We start from the raw sequence: 19,845 nt of genomic DNA, 5'->3' as shown, positions 1-19,845 counted from the left end.
AATCTCTCCAGTGATTTACTGCTTCTTAAAGCCTACTGGAGGGTCAGCTCTGGGTCAATGCCGACTCGAAGACACATCACCACCACAACAGGGAAGAGACAGTGGCTTTGATTAGGGTGGTGGAGATTAAAGATTTGCTGAAATGAAAGAATGACCGTCTTCACCAAATAATGCAGAGAGTTAATACATGATCAGAACTGGAGATGGCGCTAGGATTTTCTCACTCCATAGTGCCTTTAACCAGAAGTAAATGGTTTACGAGAGTGGAAAAAAAATATATAGAAGACTTTTAAAAAGGGGCAGAGGTTTTCGGGGGGTTGTGTGTCATGAAGAAAAGTTTGGTTATTTTACAAGTGGGGTATTTACATATTTTTTTGATTACTGCTAGGAATAATTCTACAGCAGTCGTTTTCGAATTTCGTTTGGAATAATTTGAGACTTCAAAACTTCCAGTGTCCACGAACAGAGATTTTTATTTTTATTTAACTGATCTGAAGTACAGATACTAAGGAGCTCTGGTGGCATAGTGTGTTAAGTGCTGGACGGCTAAATCTACAGTATAAAGACGGATAATAATTTCCTTTGGAAACTGGATAGATAGGCACTATGAGTCAGAATAGTGGGAACCTGCTTTATGGGAATGGGGTGCAATTAAGACTCTCTGTGTTTTTTAAAAAGCTCCTTAAGTGATTTTGTAGTCACTTTTGTAGTCTGCAGTCAGAAAAAAAAATGTGCAAGGTACGCTGGGATCAAGAGACATGTAGATGAGTTAAACATTGCTGCAGAAATCAAAAGAACTGTATTGCTTCCCAGTTCCAGGTTTGAACACGTTAGAGATAGTGATGACGGCACAGGACAGGATAAGATCTCAATCTTGTTCTCCATAGAGTGGTAATCACTAACAAGAACAGTCCAGAGAAGTGTTGTAGTGTCAGCGTACATGTCTAACACAGTTCTTTTATTAAATAGTTTCGAATCAGTATCCAGCTTTCCCTACAACTTTTCCATATAGTAAATCAAGACAGCCTGATGCCAGTAAAAGAAAGAGGAATGGTTAGGAGGAGGAAGGAAGAGAGAATGTAAAGAAGAACATAAGAAAGAAATTACAAAGCAGAAAAAAGTCATAATTGAACTTCTAAGAGTGATGGATCAAGAACTGCAACTGCTTTTCCCAAGAAGTTAGTTCCGCAAAGGCTCTCATACATCCTTCGGGGCCACCGCGCATGTCTCCAGTGCGCATGCGCAGGAACAAGTCGGGCGCGCAGACAACGGTCCCCGCGCAGGCTTGGCCGCGCGCTCCCGTCTCTCCCGCTCCTTCCTCCTCGCGTGCTTCTCCTGGAGCCGTGGCGCAGGAGGGAGACCGAGATGGCAGATGAGATCGCTAAGGCTCAGACCGCCCGGCCTGGTGGCGATACAATCTTCGGGAAGATAATCCGGAAAGAAATCCCAGCCAAAATCATTTTTGAGGATGAGCGGGTAAGCACGGGACGCCGCCTCACTCGTGAGCTGAAGTAAGATCAGCGGCTCGGGGACCCCAGATTAGGGGTCTGGCGGCGGCCGTGCTGCCTGGAAGGAGCCAGGCGTCCCGGCCGAGCACCCACATGGCGTCTTTGGCTGTCCTCCCCCTCCGCCAGCGGGCAGGCCCACGGCGGCTCGGAGGCAGCCTGCCGGTGCGTGCCAGCGCTCCGGTTACTCTTTATCAGCGCGGGCACGGGCCAGGCCGCCGGCCTTCGGCTGTGTCCAGCCCGTGGGGCCTGGGCGCGTGTGGGCGACGCGGCGAGTCCCCGGGCGTGCGCGCCCGTCTGCTGCGGGGCTGCCTGCGACCTCGCCTGTGTCAGGAATCTCGCAATCTGGCCGGCTCTCTCCCTGACAGGAAGAAACCCGAGCCGGCCCGAATCGGCCCAATCTCCACGATCTCCCGCGCACGGCTGGCCAGCCTGGGCGCTCCCGGGCGCCGCCTTCGCCCGCTGCGCTCGGGGCCGGGGCCCCGCCGGACGCCGCCGAGCCCCGGGACACCCCGGCCGTGCACCCCGCACTCCGCCATCAGAAGTGCGCCCACGTCTGCGATTTCAAGTCTTTTGGCCTCTCCCACTGTGGCTTTTCTACGTGTACAGAGTTGAATGGTTCCTTTTATTTCTACAGGAAGTGGTTTTATGCCAGTTACGCTGGAGAAGACTTCCAGCCAGACTTCCAGTCGTATAGATTTTGTTGATTCATTAGAGATGAAATTTTAATTTCAAAAGGCCTAGTTCACGCGACTTGGAGGCCTCTTGTACTAAATGTTTAGTGGACAGTCGGATTATGGACTTGGATTTCAGATAAAACTGGACAGGAGGTTGGCGGATTTGGATAGAAAGAGTTTGTAAACATTTTCTTAATTTAAATCACTTTTAAAAAATACGGAATATCAGAGAAACAATTGTATGCTATACTAGTAGTGTCCTTAGGTTCAAAAGGTTATCTCCAAAAAAAAAAGAAAAAAATTAAAAAAGCCTTAAAAAAAAAAAGGTTATCTCCAGTTTCATTTCCTTGAGATCAATTGGACTTAAATAACTCATTTGCATCTATCTGGAGGAGATTCTTTTGTTATAGGTGAAGGATATTTTTACTTCAAATTTATTACTACATTTTACAAGGTCATTGAAATACTGACTCTTGAGCACCCTAAGTCCAACATTTTAACTTGAAGCAATAGAAATGACACAGCATTTTTTTTATGGCAGAACAAATAAAATTACCTCAGAGATAGATGAGCATGGATAGGTGAGCTTCTTCCACTTTGAGTAAAGTACAAAGCAAAATGTTTATTCACTGACACTGTGTGATAAATAAGTTCTCCTCTACAAAAGAGCATAGATTTAATTCTTAAATAGTTAAATAAAATGAGAAGAATATGTACTGATTGAGTGTCAAACATGTAGCTATTAAATGAATAAAAATTGTAGAGGAAATAGGCAGGACATTGCAGAACAGGGGTTTCTAACCTGAGGAATTGGTGAGAGGACCAGCAGTAATGTGAGATTTCCTTCAGCAAAAATATATATGCAGTGGCCTGTGGAATGAATGGCACTTTGATTAAACATAAGGTCCTGTTAGCTCAGAGGAAAATCATTGCAGTAGAGGGAACATCCTTTGCTTTGGGTTTGGAGACAGAGAAAGGACAGTGCCAAGAGTTATTTGTACGTTAGTGTCTACTCATTCTCTGTATCTTAGTTTAAATGTCATTACCTCATTGTGGTTGTCCTTAACTACCATCTATTCTAAATTAGGTTTTTCTGTTACATTCTTTCATTTCACATTTTTCTTTTTCCATGTCACAAGTATTACTTTTGGTAATTGTACTCGAGAACTTTATCTCATTAGATTGTAAATTCCATGAAAAACACAATAGAACATGTGTACTATTTTCTTAGTACCTGGTGCAGTGTCTTGCATGTTATTGATGTACAGTTAATACTTTCTGAAAGAATATTAAGTTTGGCCTCCCAAATGATATACTAAAACTTTGACATTTTTCTTTTCCTTAGTGCCTCGCTTTTCATGACATTTCACCTCAAGCACCAATACATTTTCTGGTGATACCTAAGAAACCTATTGCCCAGATTTCTGTAGCAGAAGATGATGATGAAAGCGTAAGTAAATTTATCATCGCAATTTATCTATTTTCTCCTTATATTGTCATTATGTTTTTAAGTGCCATTGAATTGAGGATGGCTCATAATGATGCTGTACACAACAGATCTGAACCCTTTTCCATCCTGCGCCATCCTTATCATCCCTGTCACATTTGAGCCTATTGCCACAGACACTACGGACACTAAATTTTGTCCTAAAGTGATGTTCCATTGTTATCATGATAGAAATCAAGATACTGAGTACTGAGGAAGACTAAAAAACTTTAATAAGGCTTAAAGATATAAATAGTTCGAATTTGATAAAGCAAATATATTCAGAAATAAAGCGCATTTTATCGGTATGCTGTAAGACTTGTTTTGTAGGCTGTTGAATCGGAACTGGAATTGTAACTGACCCTGCAGCAAGTTTTCAGAGGCTTTAATGTTGTATGGGAGGAGAGTACTCATTTTTTTCCCATAGGAGCTGTTGATGGATTTGAACCTCTTACCTTAAAATTGTCAGTGCAACTCCTTATGCAGTGTAGATCACCAGACTTTCCTGTTGTAAAAATTTGGACTTGGCCTATAATTGGATAATTGTAATGACATGGTTTCTCTTGAAAAGCTATTTTCATTCAACAATTTAGCTTTCTCAAGATAACTCAGATGCTAAAGGTTTAAGGAATTTCTTAAGAGATACTTAAGATTCTTAAGAGGCAAATATTCAAGGCCTCAAACCTGTTCTTGAGATGGTTTTGAAATTCAAGTGGCATAGACTCAAGGTCAAATTTTGGTTCCTGTGGATTTGATTTAATTTTCCTTAGCTTTAGCTTGAACTTGAATATGAATAGTTGGTGGTTTGTTCCACAGTCATTACCTGGCCTAGTTTTCACAGGAAACTAAAAGACGAATTGCATTGGGAAAGTCTGCTGTCAGAAACCTTTCCAAAGTGCTGAAGAGCAACGAGGTCATTCTGGAAACTAAAGTATGCCTGATCCAGGCAATACACAGTTTTTGCAATTACTTGCTATGCATCAGAGAGCTGGACAGTGACTAAGGATGATAGGAGCTGAATTGGTGTCTTTGAGTTGTGGTGCTGGAGAAGAGTATTGAATGGACTGCTAAGAGAACAAACAGGTTCATCCTAGAGAGGGTTCAATCAAGCTGCTACTTGGAAGCAAGGACTCTCAAGCTACATCCGACATACTTTGGGCATGTTGCAAGGAGGGACTGGTTCTTGGAGGGTGGAGGGACAGCACAAGAGAGGAAGACCCTTGAGATGGATTGGTTTAGTGACTGGGGTAATGGGAGTAAGAGTATCAGAGACAAGAAGGTTGGCGAAGGATAAAGCAGGGTTTAGGGCTGTTGTACATAGGATCATTATGAGTCTCAGGCAACTTGATGGCACATAACAACAACAGCAAGAGACAAATACTTGTTATATGGTGGTTGTTGTATACCATCGAGTTGGATCCAACCCATAGCAAGCAAACGACCCATAGCAAGTAAACTTTGGCCACTGAGGAGATTGCCCATCCTTCTCCGCCGAGAATCTGGTGGTTTCAAACTATACCTTCGGGATTGCAGTGCAGCATCTTGCCACTAGGCCACCAGAGCTCCCTACCAAAGACTAGACTACTAATATATTGTCTGTGTTAAGTACCACTGAGTTGGAACTGACCCAGAGCTGACCCTTGGCGAGTTTTCAGAGGCATTTAATCATGTAGGACGAGATTACCCATCCTTCTCCCACAGAACAGCTGGTGGATTCTAAACTTGCCTTTGGGATTACAGTGCAGTTTCTTACTACTAGGCCACCAGAGCTCCCTTGTTACATGGTAGTTGATGCTGATTGTCTAAAAAAACGAGAAAACCATAGTTTGTTTTAGTCAGCTATTTGGTGGGTGGCCATTTAATTTGGTTCCACCTGATGATCAAGATAAAGAAATTATTTTTAAAAAAGATAACTTGTATTTCAAACTAATTAAAGTGACATGAATGCTAACTGCAGAAAGTTTAATTATAGATTTGTATTAGATAGACATTTAGATGTATAATTTAGACATTTTTGAATGATTAATCTTTGCTGAAATATAGAGTATATCCAATACTCTGCCAATTTTTACATTTATTTCAGACCTTACTTTTGTTATTGTTGCTGTGTACTGTAAAGTTGCAACTGACCCATAGCTGACCGCCCAGCAAGTTTTCATAGGCAGTCAATTGCATAGGAGGAGATTACCCATTCTTCTCCCATGGAACAGCATGTGGCCTTGAATTTCGTGCCTTAGGGATTGCAGTGCAGCTTCTTGCCACTGGGACATCGGAGCTCCTTATTTTAGCACTAGAGGCTAAATTTTTATCACCAAAAAATGAGAATAATTTTGCATCTACTACTTCTGTAATGAACTGTGAAATGAATTTCTTGTATTGCTTTAAAACCCTACCTTTAGATTGTTATAAGACATTCCATCTTCATCTATGTCATTAAATTGGAAGGAAAAATATTAAAACTGTTAGAATTCTAATAATGAAAATGGCTTTTTAAAAAATAGTTTTTAAAGGGCGGTTTTTGCAGAAACCTAGGAGATACATAATAAAAGGAGGATCACTAATGTGTAAAACCTCAAATAAATCATGATTATCCAAAATAGATAAAGTCCATTTATGTAGCTCATAGTGAATTTCTGTAGCACTTTAAGCACACTTTGGTATGCCCACAAGTTTGGTTCCTAATTCTGCTAATTATGACAGGGGTTGGAAATTTGTGGTCTGGCTGGCTGTAAATTTCACTGGAACATAAAATTATATTTGCTTATTATTAGCTCTTAATAGCATTAACATTGACACAGTCCATATGGCCCATAAGTCTTAAATATTATCTGGTCCTTTACTGAAAACCTTTGCTTAGTATTGGCTTAAAGATACCGTCCAATTCCATCGAGTTGGTTCTGACGCATGGTAACTCTAGGAGAGAAGACCTATCTGCCCTATATAGTTGCTGAGGCTATAAATCTTGAGAGGATCAAACTGCCTCATTTCCTCTAAAACTGTAGCTGGTAGGTTCAAATTACTGACCTTTTGGTTAGCAGCCCAGTGTTGACCCTGGTGGTACAGTAGGGTAGTCAGAAGCTACTGCTGTTTTCTGTAGATGAAATTAGAAAACCTCGGCAATAAGGTTTTCTGTGGGCCTGTTGCTAGAGAGAGTCATCATGCTTGAAAAGGTCAGCAAAAAAGAGAAAGACCTTTGACAAGATGATTGACACATTGATTGCAGCAATGAGTGCAAGTGTATCAGAGATGATGAGGATAGCACATCTGTTGTTCATAGTGTGCACTTGACTCAGTGCACCTAACAATAATTATATGCAATAAATAAATAACTTGAAAAGCACAGCAGTCCTGATACCACCAGTACTCAGTCCCTTGGTCTTTATCTATTTTAGGTGCTATTGGGGAGCTTTGGTGGCATATTGCTTAAAGAATTGCACTGCTAACCCAAAGGTGCTGCTTCTCTGGTAGCTCCATGGGAGAAAGATAGGTGGTCGCCTGCCTTATGATTTACAACCTCCCTAAAACCTGCTGGAGGGTAATGGCAATTGAGAGTAGGTCCTGTGCTGTTATTTTGGGTCAAGTTGAGTATGACCCAAAATGACCCTATGAACAACAGAACTGAATTTTGCCCTATCCTGTGCCATCCTCACACTTCCTGACACAAGAGACCTGAGAGCCTCTTGTTTGAAGCATTTGGATTCTGGAAGGTTTTGGAAGTCTTATAAGGATAGCATAATACTGTAATTTTCCTAGTTAATAACGCTGAGTGACCAAAGTAAATATGTTATTTTAACTTATTAAGAAAGAATTTTATCCAGAATATAAATTTCCAGTATTTTAGCTCTGTAGAAAATGTTTATTCATAATTGCTCTTCCCATGAGGAATGTATTTGCTCACCTAGTAAGAGTTTTCCAAATTTTTGTAGGGTTGACTGCTTTACTAGGAAATCTTGCTAGGTACTTGAGTTACTCCAGGCTATTTTAGTCTTCATTTTAAGATTAACTGGACAATATTTGCTTAAAGGGCTATATCTTGCAAAGAGATATTATGCTTGGAAAGGTAGAGGATCAGTAAAAGAGGAAGACCCTCAAGGAGGTGGTGGAGGACACAGTGACTGCAGCAGTTGACTCAGGTGTGTCAGATAGGATGGCACAGGTTAGGACAGGGTTCACATCTGTTCATAGGGTTGCTATGAGTTGTATTTGACTGGATGGCACCTAATAACATTTGTTTATAAAATTTTATGGAGATTTTTTTCTGAGGCCCAGTTATAAATTGCTGACTCACATAAATAAATAGAAAGAATAACAGATAGGACTATTTATATCAGTATGTCAGAGGATGAAAATTTTATATAATTTTTAGTATAAGCATGGGATTACATGATTTAAAGTATATATCGAAAACTGATGTCTGTTCAAAATGTTTTGCTTCTTTAAAATGTGTGCTAGGCCCTTCCTGATTTTCAAGAAAAGTTAACTCATTTGTCCTAAAGTTTAACTTGAGGAACTCTGGTGTTGTAGTAAGTTACATGCTATGCTGCTATACAATAGGGTAGTGTTTTAAATCCATCAATTGCTCTGATGGAGAAAGATGGGGAATCTGTTTCTGTGAATATTTCTAGCCTTGGATACACAGTTGTGGCAGGGGAGACCACTATGAGCTGAAATAATTCAGGCTGTCTACATATTTTATTATAACACCAGTATCCTTTAAGATTGAGCAGACAAAAGGAAAAAATGCATTATATTCTAATAAAAAACTAAAAATACTTCTGTTGTACAGCATCATGGTGTTACTTGAATAATATTTTTCCCACAAACTCTTTTATGAAATAACTCACTTAAGTAACATAAAACTATATTTAATATAGTTTAAGGTATCAGTACCTTACTGCAAAGTAGTAGCTCAGTTGGCCTAGTCTGTAAGGAGTTGAGCTGATAACCCAAAGGTCACACCACTCTGGCTGTTCGAATCCAACAACAACTATGCTGCTTAAAGTTCAGTAATCTCATGTTGTTACAGCTTTATAAGCCCAGTGGAGAGTCAGCTATGCTGATGCATAGCTCTGTCTCCATGGCAATGAGTAGCTTAGAATAATTACCAAAGGAAAGTTTAGGTGGTTTTTCCAATTCTAGTGTTTGTTCTTTTTCCTTTGTCTTGGGAGGCTCTATGAGGCAAGTTTATTATGTTTTAGAGCCCACAAAACTTAGGAATGATTTCTCACAAGGACTCGATTGTATGTTGATTCTTCCAGAGCAGTGAAATAAAAATGTCAGGATACCAAGAGACACATGCAATGCAGTGCAGTGTAAGGCAGTGAGTTGCCACTGAGTTGGAACCAACCCATGAGCCAATTCTTCAGTGGAATCAGGGGCTGTAAATTCACTCAAGAGGAGATTGCCTATTTTTCTTTTCTGGAATAGCTGGTGGCTTTAAAATGCCTACCTTTGGGTTGACAGTGCAACTCATTAATCACTGCATTACCAGAGCTCTCCTGAGTTGAAATAGTTTGCTTTTTCACCCTCTTTAAAAAAGCAGTGACCAAGTAATATTATCCAGCTATTAGTTTCCTTATTTTTAGCCTTCTGTTTGAGAGGATCTTCAGTATTCTGAATGACTGTAAGCCCTAGAGATGGCTTTATTCCTTGTGATTTTAGTGACTGTAGAAAGAAAAGATTGCTTTAAACCTTTGCAGATTTAAACAAACTAGGCAGAAATTGGGAGACCATGATTAAATCCATTCTGACTTTCTTTGCTTTATTTACATAATAAAGAGCAAGTTTCTTCCTAAATTGTTTTATAGGAGACGTAAATATCCAAAATATATGTTATGCTTTGTAACTTTGAGTCAGAAGAGACTCTTAGCTGACCCTCTAGTGGGTTTTCAAAGGCAGTAAATTGCATAGTAGGAGACTGCCCATCTTTCTCCTGCGGAGCAGCTGGTGGATTTGAACCATGTGCCTTTGGGTTGCCAGTACAACTCCTTAGCAGTAGGCCACCAGAGCTCCGTACCAAAGACTGTTGGACTACCAAACAAAAAATTTGACTGAGGAATTAGGTATTGTTGTCGTGTACCATCAAGTCAAATCAAACTATAGATGACCCTCCAGCAATTAGTAGAGGGATTGTTGTTGTTGTGTACTCTAGGGTCAGAACCTACCTCTAGCTGACCCCCTGGTGGGTTTTCAGAGGCAGTTAGTCACACAGGAAAAGACTGCTCATCCCTCTGCTTTGGAGCAGCTGGTGTCCTTAAACTGTAGCTTTGGGACTGCAGCGCAGCTTCTTGCTGCTAGGCCACGAGAAGGTGATAATTATTGCATTATGGAAATGCAGTTGTATTTCAGTAATGACTTGTCTTATTTAAGCACAGTGGTTACTTTATTTTTTTTAAAGGAAAAGTAGTATAACATTACAGTCTTATTAAAGAATCACGGTATTTTTTCCAGGGATCTCCCTCAGTTGACTATTCGGAACTATTAGACGAGGTTGACTTTCCCACTTCCCCTTCCCCCCCCCCCCCAATCTAAGCTGTCTAAACCACTCATTTAAATTGTATAATTCCAAAGTTTGTAGTATGTTGGCAGAATTGTATGACCTTTGCCACAAGTCAATTTTAGAACATCTTTATCACCTTGTAAAGGAACCCTTGAATAGCCATTCCTATTACCTCTCCCAAAGCCCTTCTTCCTTTAGCTCTCATCTCAGTTCACCTTATTGCCATTGAACTGACTCATAGTTGATCCTCCAGTGGGTTTTCAGAGGCTCTAAATCACATAGGAAGAGATTGTTCATATTTCTTAAGCAGAGTACCTACTGGACTTGAACTACCTGCCTTGGTTGGCAGCGCATCTCAATATCACTAGGCCACCATCTACTTCTTTTGTATTTGTCTACTATGGCTGTTCCATTTACATGAAATCATATGTGGTATTTTGTGGCTGAGCCTCTAAACTGTATTTTCATGCATTGGAAGAGTAATCCCATGTTATACACTGCTAAATAACTCAAGTGATGCACACCTGCCATTTATCTTGAAAAAGCCAGTACATGGTTACTTTGCCCTACTTGCCTTTATAAGGAATTATGGCTTACTTGTGGCACACTGATCAGTCTGCATTTTAGCCAGGCCCTTGCACAGAAGTGAGAAGTGATTCTAATGGATAGGATCATGATTCTGGTCTGAAAAAACCCAAACTCTTAGTTGTTAACTTGGTTCCAACTCATGATGACTCTTTATCATGTTTCCACACCTTTAAGTCCTTTTTATGAGGGGTATTGGTGCCAGTCTTTTTCCAGTAGAGCAGCACATGAATTTAAACTGCTGACCTTTCCGTTAGCAGTCTAACTCAACATGTTATTCATGAGGGCTTCTTAAAACAGGTTGGTCATATTTGTGTACTGTCGAGTCAGAACTGACCCATAATAAACCCTGCAATGGGTTTTCAGAGGCAGTAAATCACATCGGAAGAGATTGCCCATCTTTTTCCCATGGAACAGCAGTGGATTTGAACAGAGTACCTTTGTTTTGGCAGTACAATTCCCTACCACACTCTCATGGCTTAGTGGTAAAGTGTTCCGCTGTCAACCCAAAGGTAACTGCTTTGAATGCACCAGCTACTCCACAGGAAAAAGATGAACAAACTCCTCCCATATGATTAACTGCCTTTGAAAACCCAGTGGAGGGTCAGCTATGGCTTGTTCTGACTGTATGGTACAGAACAATAATAACAACTAGAAGCCATCAGAGCTCATTGAAACAGGTTAGGGGAATTTTATTACCAAAGAGGTCAGTTAGAGATTTATGACTTGTTTTTGATGCCCCCAGTTAGCTACACACATTTAACATTAATCATATATTCTTATCCTTATCTAGTAAATAAACTGACTCTGTTTTTACTTCATAATTTTATGAGGAATGATTTCAGTGTTCCTTACTAAGCATTTTATTTGGCTCTCCATTTGTTTGGTAGGATCTTTTATTTGTGGTCTAGACTTAATTATTTATAATTATTCCTTAGTCTAGATTGAGTCATCTGAGCCTATTTCTCAGGCTGATGTCTATTACAGGCTCATAATGAAACTGACTTTTAGCATTCACATGACTTCACCTAAGGAGCTCATTCCTCTGTGATGCTTGGTGATGATGGGAATGTAAAACACCTATTTTATAGAAAACCTCTCTCAGTTCCAGTTGCTGTTGGGTCACCTCTGACTTCTGGTGACACCATGTGTGTCAGTAGAACTGGGCTCCATAGGCTTGTCAGTGCCTGGTTTTTTGGAATTAGATTGCCAGGCCTTTCTTGGAGTCTAATCTACATACTGTTCATAAAAAGGCTATTAAGAGAGGGAGAAACTATTTTCATGGATTAGACTTACTATCATGGACATGCCATTTCTCTTAGTTTGAGCTGTGTTTTTTTGTATGGATCATTGACTTGGCACCGACTCATAGCTGACCCTCCAGTAGGTTTTCTGAGGCTATAAATCATGTGAGAGGGTTTTTTTCCCTCTTTCTTTCAAGGAGCAGCTGGTAGATGCGAACCACTTGCTTTTGGGTTGGTGATGCAACTCCTTACCACTAGATCACCAGAACCACCTCGATTTGAGCTAGCTATAAATTAAATTAAATAAAAATGTTGAAACTTGGCAAGCTGATTGCAAACTATTTGTGCAAAATGGAAAAGTTCAGCAATGATAAAATAGAACAAAAACTCCACTCTTGAAAAAAGTAGAGGACTTGCTGTAACAGATCCATTTTATAACTGTAGTAATTAATGCAGTGGTATCAGAAACAGACCCTTACATAAATGAACTTAAAATAAGATGATTATGTTACAGATCATTGAGGAAAGAAAGTATATTTATTATGCAAAATTTCAAATAAGGAGAGTATTAAGTATATAAAAAGACATGTTCCATGTCATCTAATCTCAATAGTTACCAATTTATAAATATCTCCCTTTCATACCCTCTCATTTCCCCTCCCCAAATGAATTGTTGTTGTTGTTATGTGCCATCAAGTCGCTTGCGACACATAGCGACCCTATGTACAAGAGCTCTAAATGCTGTTCTATTCTGTGCCAACCTAGCCATCTCAAATGCACTTATTCCCACCGCTCCAGTCACAGAATCGATCCATCTCACCAAAGGGCTTCCTCTCCTTCGCTTCCCCTCCACTCTGCCAAACATGATGTCCCTTTCCAAGGACCAGTCCCTCCTTGCAACATGCCCAAAATATGTCAGACGAAGCTTCAGAATCCTTGACTCCAGGGAACACTCTGGCTTCACCCTCTCCAGGACAAACCTGTTTGTTCTCCTGGCAGTCCATGGTATATTCAACACTCGTCTCCAGCACCACAGCTCAAAGTATCAATCCTCTATCAACCCTATTCACTGTCCAACTCTCTGATTGATTCATAGCACATAATTGTGAAGACTAGAGCCCGGATCAGGCACACCTTAGCCTGACATCGTTGCTCTTCAGTACTCTTGAGAGGTCCCTCACAACTGACTTTCCCAATGCAATTCATCTCCTGATTTTCTGGCTGCTCTTACCAAGAGTGTTGACTGTGGAGCCAAGTAAATTAAAACTGTTAACTGTCTCAATCTCTTCACCATCCATCCTGATGCTGCCCATTGGCCCAGTGGTTAGAATCTTTGTTTTCTTGACGTTGCGCTTCAGTCCATATCTGCAGCAAGTGGTTCAGGTCCTCCTCAGTTTCAGCAAGCAGGGTTGTGTAATCTGCATAACACAGGTTGTTGATGATTCTTCCACCAATCCTGATGCCATATTCCTCTTCATATGAAATATATTATTTCATGATAGATTCTTTCATATAATTACTGTTGAAGTAATTATGTTGTTATTGTTAAGTGCCATCCAGTCCTAGACGACTCATAGCGACCCTATGAATGAAAGTCCTGGACACCTGTATAACTTTCGTCTTTTCTCCAGGTTCATAGGGTTTCCAGAGGCAAGCTCTTATGGAAGTGGATACCACTTCTGCTTACAAGAAGTAATTATATCTATAAAAAAATGAAATTGGACTACAACCTCATACCTTGAGATGAATTGAAAAGAGCCACTTAACAAAAGCTTTTAGAGTTAAAATCAAAGTAGACTATCTTATGTCCTTGGGGTTGGGAAGAATTCCTTAACAAAAGAGAAAACAGGAAAGATATTTATAAGCTCTGAAGTTGAGAGGAAGGTAGAAAAAATGAGGATCGTTCAGAAAGCCTCTTGTGCTACCGTTGCTGTTGATTCCAAATACGACAGACTCTAGGGAGTGGTTATGTTTTATGCTTTAACCTGCTGTTAGGCATGCGATTGTTTTGCTATTGTTAATGTGCCATCGAGCCACTTCTGTACTATTAAACTTTCTTATGTGTACTATGCAGTACAAAAAATACAGAACTTAAAAAGTAAATGTTTCATTTCTTCAGTATTTTACTTACTAACTTGAGATGTTCCTTTTTAAGTGATGTTTCTCCTGAAACTTTAGAAGCTTCAGAGCACTAATTTTTAACTGAGTACATTTGCCCAAATCAGTTCAAAGGTTGGCATGCTTAATGATTTAACAGAAGGATTAACCTTTAAGAATGTTAATATTTAACATTCATTATAGTTGCACAGATCATGATATTTTAAGGTCAGAACTTCTTATTTAGACATCTTTCTTGCTTCTAGATAGAATGTTAAATTTTTCCCAATTAACTTTCTAAATTGGAGTTTCAAGGTAGGCTCATTAACATAGAAGAAACAGTTCTGTGACAGAATAGAGTTGCTGAACAACTTTAAAGTTGTGTTAAAACATGATTAAATTTGTGACCCACATGGACATTAACATACGTTTTGGGGACTTGTAAGACTGGCTGATAGTTGTTATCACCAGGACCATCTTATTTCTCTATTTGACTCATTGTATAGGCAGTTTGTTGTCATTTACATATGGGAGTCTGCATGTGTGTAGCTAGCTGTTATTGTTTGGTGCTATTGAACCACTAACATCTCACAGAGATCCTATTAACAACAGATCTGTCCTAGCTTGTGCCATAATCTCTGATAAATGTGAGCCCATTGCTGTAGTAACTGTCATTCAGTCTTGTTGAGGGTCTTCCTCTCTTTCGCTGACCACATTTCCAAGCATTATAAGACTAGCTTCTCCTAGCAGTATGCTCAAAATATGCCAGACAAAACTTTGTCCTTGTTTCCAAGGAACACTTTGGCTGTACTTTTCCAAGACATATCTTTTTTTTTGGCAGCCCATGAGATATTCAGTACGCTTTTCCAACACCACAGCTCAAAAGCATCAGTTCTTCTGTCATCCTTATTCACTGTCCAATTCTCAGATACACAGCAAGTGATTGAAACCATGGCCTGAATCAGGTCCACCTTACTCTTCAAACTGACATCATTACTCCTCAGTAATGTGTAGAGGTCCCTAACAGCAAACTGACTTTTTCCCGGGGCTGGTGCAGCTAATCTTGAGAAGAATGGGAATCCCTGAACACGTAATTGTGTTCATGCGAAGCGTATACTTGGATCAGGAAGCGGTAGTCAGAACAGAGCAAGGAAACACTGCATGGTTCAAGTTCAGGAAAGGTGTGTGATAGGGGTGTATCCTCTCTTTTCTACCTTTTCAATCTATATGCCGAACAGATCATTCAAGAGGCTAGACTTTATGAGGAGGAATGTGGCATCAAGATTAGAGGAAGACTCATGAACAACCTGCATTATGCAGATGACACAACCTTGCTTTCCGAGACTGAAGAGGACATATTTGCTGTAGTAGGTCAAGGACTGTAGTGGATTGAATTTCAAGAAAACAAAGATTTTTACCACTTGGGCCAATTGGCAGCTTCATGATGGACGGAGAATAGATTGAGATTGTTGATAACTTCAGCAAGCTTGATTCCACATCAACACTCTTGGTACCAGCAGCTGGGAAATGTAAAGAAAAATTGCATTGGGAAAGTCTGCAGTCGAGGACCTCTCCAGAGAGTACTTAAGAGCAGTGATGTCAGTCTGGAGACTAAGGTGCATGTTATCCAGGCCATAGTCTTTGCAATTAACTTGCTATGCATCAGAGAGCTGGACAGTGACTAAGGATGATAGGAGAAGAATCTATGCCTTTGAGCTGTGTTGCTGGAGAAGAGTGTTGAACATACCATGGACTGCCAGGAGATCAAACAGTGCTAGACAGGATCAAAACAACCCTGCAAACAAGCATTTTGAAGTTCCGTCTCACTTACTGTGGGCATGTGGCAAGGAGGGACCAATCCTTGGAGAGGGACATCATGCTTGGATGGGTGGAGGGACAGCACAGGAGAGGAAGACCTGGATGAGATAGATTGACTCAGTGACTGGAGAAATGGGATTTGGCCTGTCAGAGATGATGAGATTGGCTTAGGATAGGGCAAAGTTTAGAGCTAATGTACATAGGATTTCTATGAGTTGCAGATGACAGCAACATATATCTTTTGATCTCCTGACTGTTGGTAACCCAGGATGTTTATTGTGAATTACAGTAAGATGAAATAATTAACAGTTTCAGTCTTTTCTATCTATCATGTTGGTGCTTATTAGTCCAGTGGTAAGGATTTTTGTCATCTTCATATTGAGATGCAATTCAAATTGAAGGTTGTAGCCTTTGATTTTATGCAGCAAACATTTCAAATACTCTTCACTTTCAGCATTAAGATTATGTTACCTGTAGAATAAGAAAGAGAATCTTAAACTATCAGTGTACTGCCATGCTTTTTCATAGCAAGAGAACAAAGGGGAGTTTCATTCTTAACAGCATCCTAACACATCCTCAGGAGAGAACTCTTGTTCCTATGGCAAGAAAAGAGAGAGGGGGGGCACTTAATAAGGCCCAGAGGAGTGTTGATGGTTCAGTGGTAAAGTACTCAGCTGCTAACTGAATGGTTGATAGCTCATTGGAGAAAGATTTAGCAATCTTGTATAAAGATTACAGTGTAGGAAATCCTGTGAAGCAATTCTCCTCTGTCACATGGAGGAACTGTGAGTTAGGATACAGAACAACTAAAACAGCAGTAAGCCTAGGGGTTACTTTTTATGGGGCAAAAATTGTGGTTCTTTTGCCTGATATTAAAAGACAGGTCAGGTTTCTCTTCAAATTATACAAACAAATATAAAAATAACAAGTAAACTGCATTCGTAAATGAAAGGAATTCTAAGCATGAGTGAGTTTCTGATAATTTTTCCTCATTGTAGAAATGTGATAATATCATGCATGATAGAGAATTCATTAACCCTTCATCTATAAATGCTTTTGATATACTAATATTCGTTAGGACTATTCATGGTAGGTTTCATTGGAACTTCCAGATTAAGACTGATGAGGGAAAAAAGGCTTGTGATCGACTTAAAAAAATGTCTATGAATACCTTATAAACCAAAATGCCCATTTTCCTGCTTGTCAGTCACTAGAAGTAGAATATTAGAGTTTGTGAAGTAGAGAGCCAAGAGGTGGGTAGAGACTCTGAGAAATGTATTGGCAGTGGTTGCAATGGTCCATTCACACATGAGGATGACAGAGTACTGGGTGAGCGTCATTTTGTTTGGTTGTATGTAAGGCTGCCATGAGTTGGAGTCAGCTGCACAGGAGCCCGACATAAAGTGCCCTTTATGGTTGATGGTGTTATTGTTTATACATTCTCACTACTTTCCTTTAGGGGTGTGCATTATGCTTATTGCTCATTTAGGGCAGGCCTGTTCATTCATATGACTTGATTTGGCCAACTAATGCAAGCCTAGATGACATCTGTCACTTTGGGACAGGAACATTTTAAGTGCTAGCACCCACTTTACCATGTTTTCTTGTCTTTCTGCCACTATTAGCATGTAGAGACGGCTTTGTAAAGCCTGGCTTTCTAAGTAAAAGTAGAAGAGTAAAGTGTAGTACTTACTGTACAGGGAGCATGTAATTAGCACAAAACTATCGTAAAATAGTTTTGCAGATTTTTTTTTCCAGATGCTCTGTTACTATAGTATAATCAGCTCTGCCATCCTGACATAATCCCTCATGCCAAGAAAGCAAGATGTCTTGTTTTATTGAGAAACTTAAATAACATTTGGAATGTAATTAAAAAAAAATTCTTATTTAATTAAACAACAGACTTTGTGGTCTGTTTTGTTTATTAAAATTGTTACTGTTGAATTGGCTCAATTTACAGTGAATAAATATCTTAATGAATTTTTAGTATAACTTAAGTTAATGTTAAAAAATTTTCTAAAAAAAAATTTCCAAATATTTGCCCAAGGTATATTTCTATTTGACAGTTTTTTAATTTAATGTTTTTCTTAGTTTGTGGTTTAATGACAGGAAACTTTTTATATTGCCTGTGCTTAAGAAACTTCTTTTCTTTTCCAGCTTCTTGGACATCTCATGATTGTTGGCAAGAAATGTGCTGCTGATCTGGGCCTGCAAAAGGGTTATCGAATGGTAGTGAATGAAGGTTCAGATGGGGGGCAGTCTGTTTATCATGTTCATCTCCATGTTCTTGGAGGCCGGCAGATGCATTGGCCTCCTGGTTAATTTTGCTTTAGGATTATTTTCCCTTCTTTAAACAACTGTCAGATTTGAAAGGTCGAATATGTTAAGCAGTACACTTACTATTGCCTGTGTACAGAGAGATTAAGGAAATAATTTGAAAAACAGTTGTGTAATAAAAGACATGGTTGCATGGTTTATAGTCTCTCCGAATTCTTTATTTGATGTGTTGTTTTTAAAAAGGTACTTGATAGAAATGTTTGGAGGAAGGAGTTAATAATTTGGGAGATTTCTTACCTCCTCCCCTCTACTCATGTTACAATGGCCTGACTAAACTTTTGAGACAAATGACGATTCATACTTTTAAAATGTTAGCTTTGCAGTATCTTTTCAGGTTAAAAATCAAGAAACATTAGTGCAGAAGAAGATTTTTCAAACCTAATTGATTATGTAAAGGTGTTTGTGTGGATCATAACAAACGGTGACTCTGAGAATAATGGGAATCCCAGAACATTTAATCGTGCTAATGCAAAACCTATACTTGGACCAAGAGGCAGTCGTCAGAACAGAGCAGGGCAACACTGAATGGTTCAAAATCAGGAAGGGTGTACACCAGGGATGTGTCCTATTTCCATACCTTTTCAACCTGTATGCAGAGCAGATTATTCGAGAGGCTGAGCTCTATGAGGAGAAGTGTGGTGTCAGGATTGGTGGAAGGTCTATTAACAATCTGTGTTAGGCAGATGACACAACATTGCTTGCTGAAACTGAGGAGGACCTCATGCACTTGCTGCAGAGGGTCAAGGAATGCAGCCTTCAGTATGGACTGAGGCTCAATGTCAAGAAGACAAAGATTCTCACCACTGGACCAGTTGGTAGCGTCAGGATGGATGGTGAAGAGATTGAGATTGTTCACAGCTTCAGTTTGCTCGGCTCCACGGTCAACACTCTTGGCACCAGCAGCCAGGAAATAAAAAAAACGTATCGTGATGGGAAAGTCTGCTGTTAGGGACCTCTCTTAAAGTACTCAAGAACAACGATGTCTCTCTGGAGACTAAAGTGCACCTGATACAGGACATGGTTTTTGCAATCACTTGTTATGCATCAGAGAGTTGGACAATGACTAGGGAGGATAGAAGGAGAATTGATGCCTTTGAGCTGTGGAGAAGAGTATTGAATGTACCATGGACTGCCAAGAAAACAGATTCATCCTGGAGAAGGTTAAACCAGGCTACTCCTTGGAGGCAAGGATTCTGGGGCTTCGTCTGACATATTTTGGACATGTTGTAAGGAGGGACAGGTCCTTGGAGAGGGACATCATGCTTGGGAAGGTGGAGGGACAGCGCAGGAGGGGAAGACCCTCTATGAGGTAGATTGATTCAGTGACTGGGGTAATTGGGATGGGTGTGTCAGAGGCAGTGCGATTGGCACAGAATAGAGCAGGGTTTAGGGGTGTTGTACGTAGGGTCGCTATGAGTCGCAAACAACTCAATGGCATATAGCAACAACAACAACAACAACAATTGCTTATTAGGGAGCTCTGGTGCCTTAGTGGTAAGGAAGTGTATTAAGAACATATGACTGAAGCAGTGATTGAGGAGCCTAGCCCACGTATTTCTCCTGGACTTGGAGTAATATTTAATAGGAGTGAAAAGTA

At 40.0% G+C, this 19,845-nt stretch overlaps 1 protein-coding gene across 1 annotated transcript; it reads left to right on the top strand.

Moving 5' to 3' along the window:
• The first annotated feature begins 1,365 nt into the window (after positions 1 to 1,365).
• LOC102874980 (histidine triad nucleotide-binding protein 1-like) lies at positions 1,366 to 18,233 on the top strand. The gene is made up of 3 exons (XM_006902512.1): positions 1,366 to 1,476; positions 3,528 to 3,632; positions 18,069 to 18,233. The coding sequence occupies exons 1-3, from the start codon at positions 1,366 to 1,368 to the stop codon at positions 18,231 to 18,233; spliced, it is 381 nt and encodes a 126-aa protein (XP_006902574.1).
• Positions 18,234 to 19,845: the final 1,612 nt, after the last annotated feature.

This window comes from Elephantulus edwardii, unplaced genomic scaffold, assembly GCF_000299155.1.
Source record: "Elephantulus edwardii isolate Elephantulus edwardi_28Jun2011 unplaced genomic scaffold, EleEdw1.0 scaffold00422, whole genome shotgun sequence".
In the NCBI taxonomy this organism is placed as follows: Eukaryota; Metazoa; Chordata; class Mammalia; order Macroscelidea; family Macroscelididae; genus Elephantulus; species Elephantulus edwardii.
Note: the sequence above shows the minus strand (reverse complement) of the source record. Positions and strands in the feature narration are given on the sequence as shown.

Excerpts from the sequence above, each read along its gene's own strand:
- LOC102874980 (XM_006902512.1), top strand. The coding sequence starts at position 1,366 with ATGGCAGATGAGATCGCTAAGGCTCAGACCGCCCGGCCTGGTGGCGAT. Across the intron at positions 1,477-3,527 it reads TCATTTTTGAGGATGAGCGG|TGCCTCGCTTTTCATGACAT; the intron begins GTAAGCACGGGA and ends TCTTTTCCTTAG. Across the intron at positions 3,633-18,068 it reads CAGAAGATGATGATGAAAGC|CTTCTTGGACATCTCATGAT; the intron begins GTAAGTAAATTT and ends TTTCTTTTCCAG.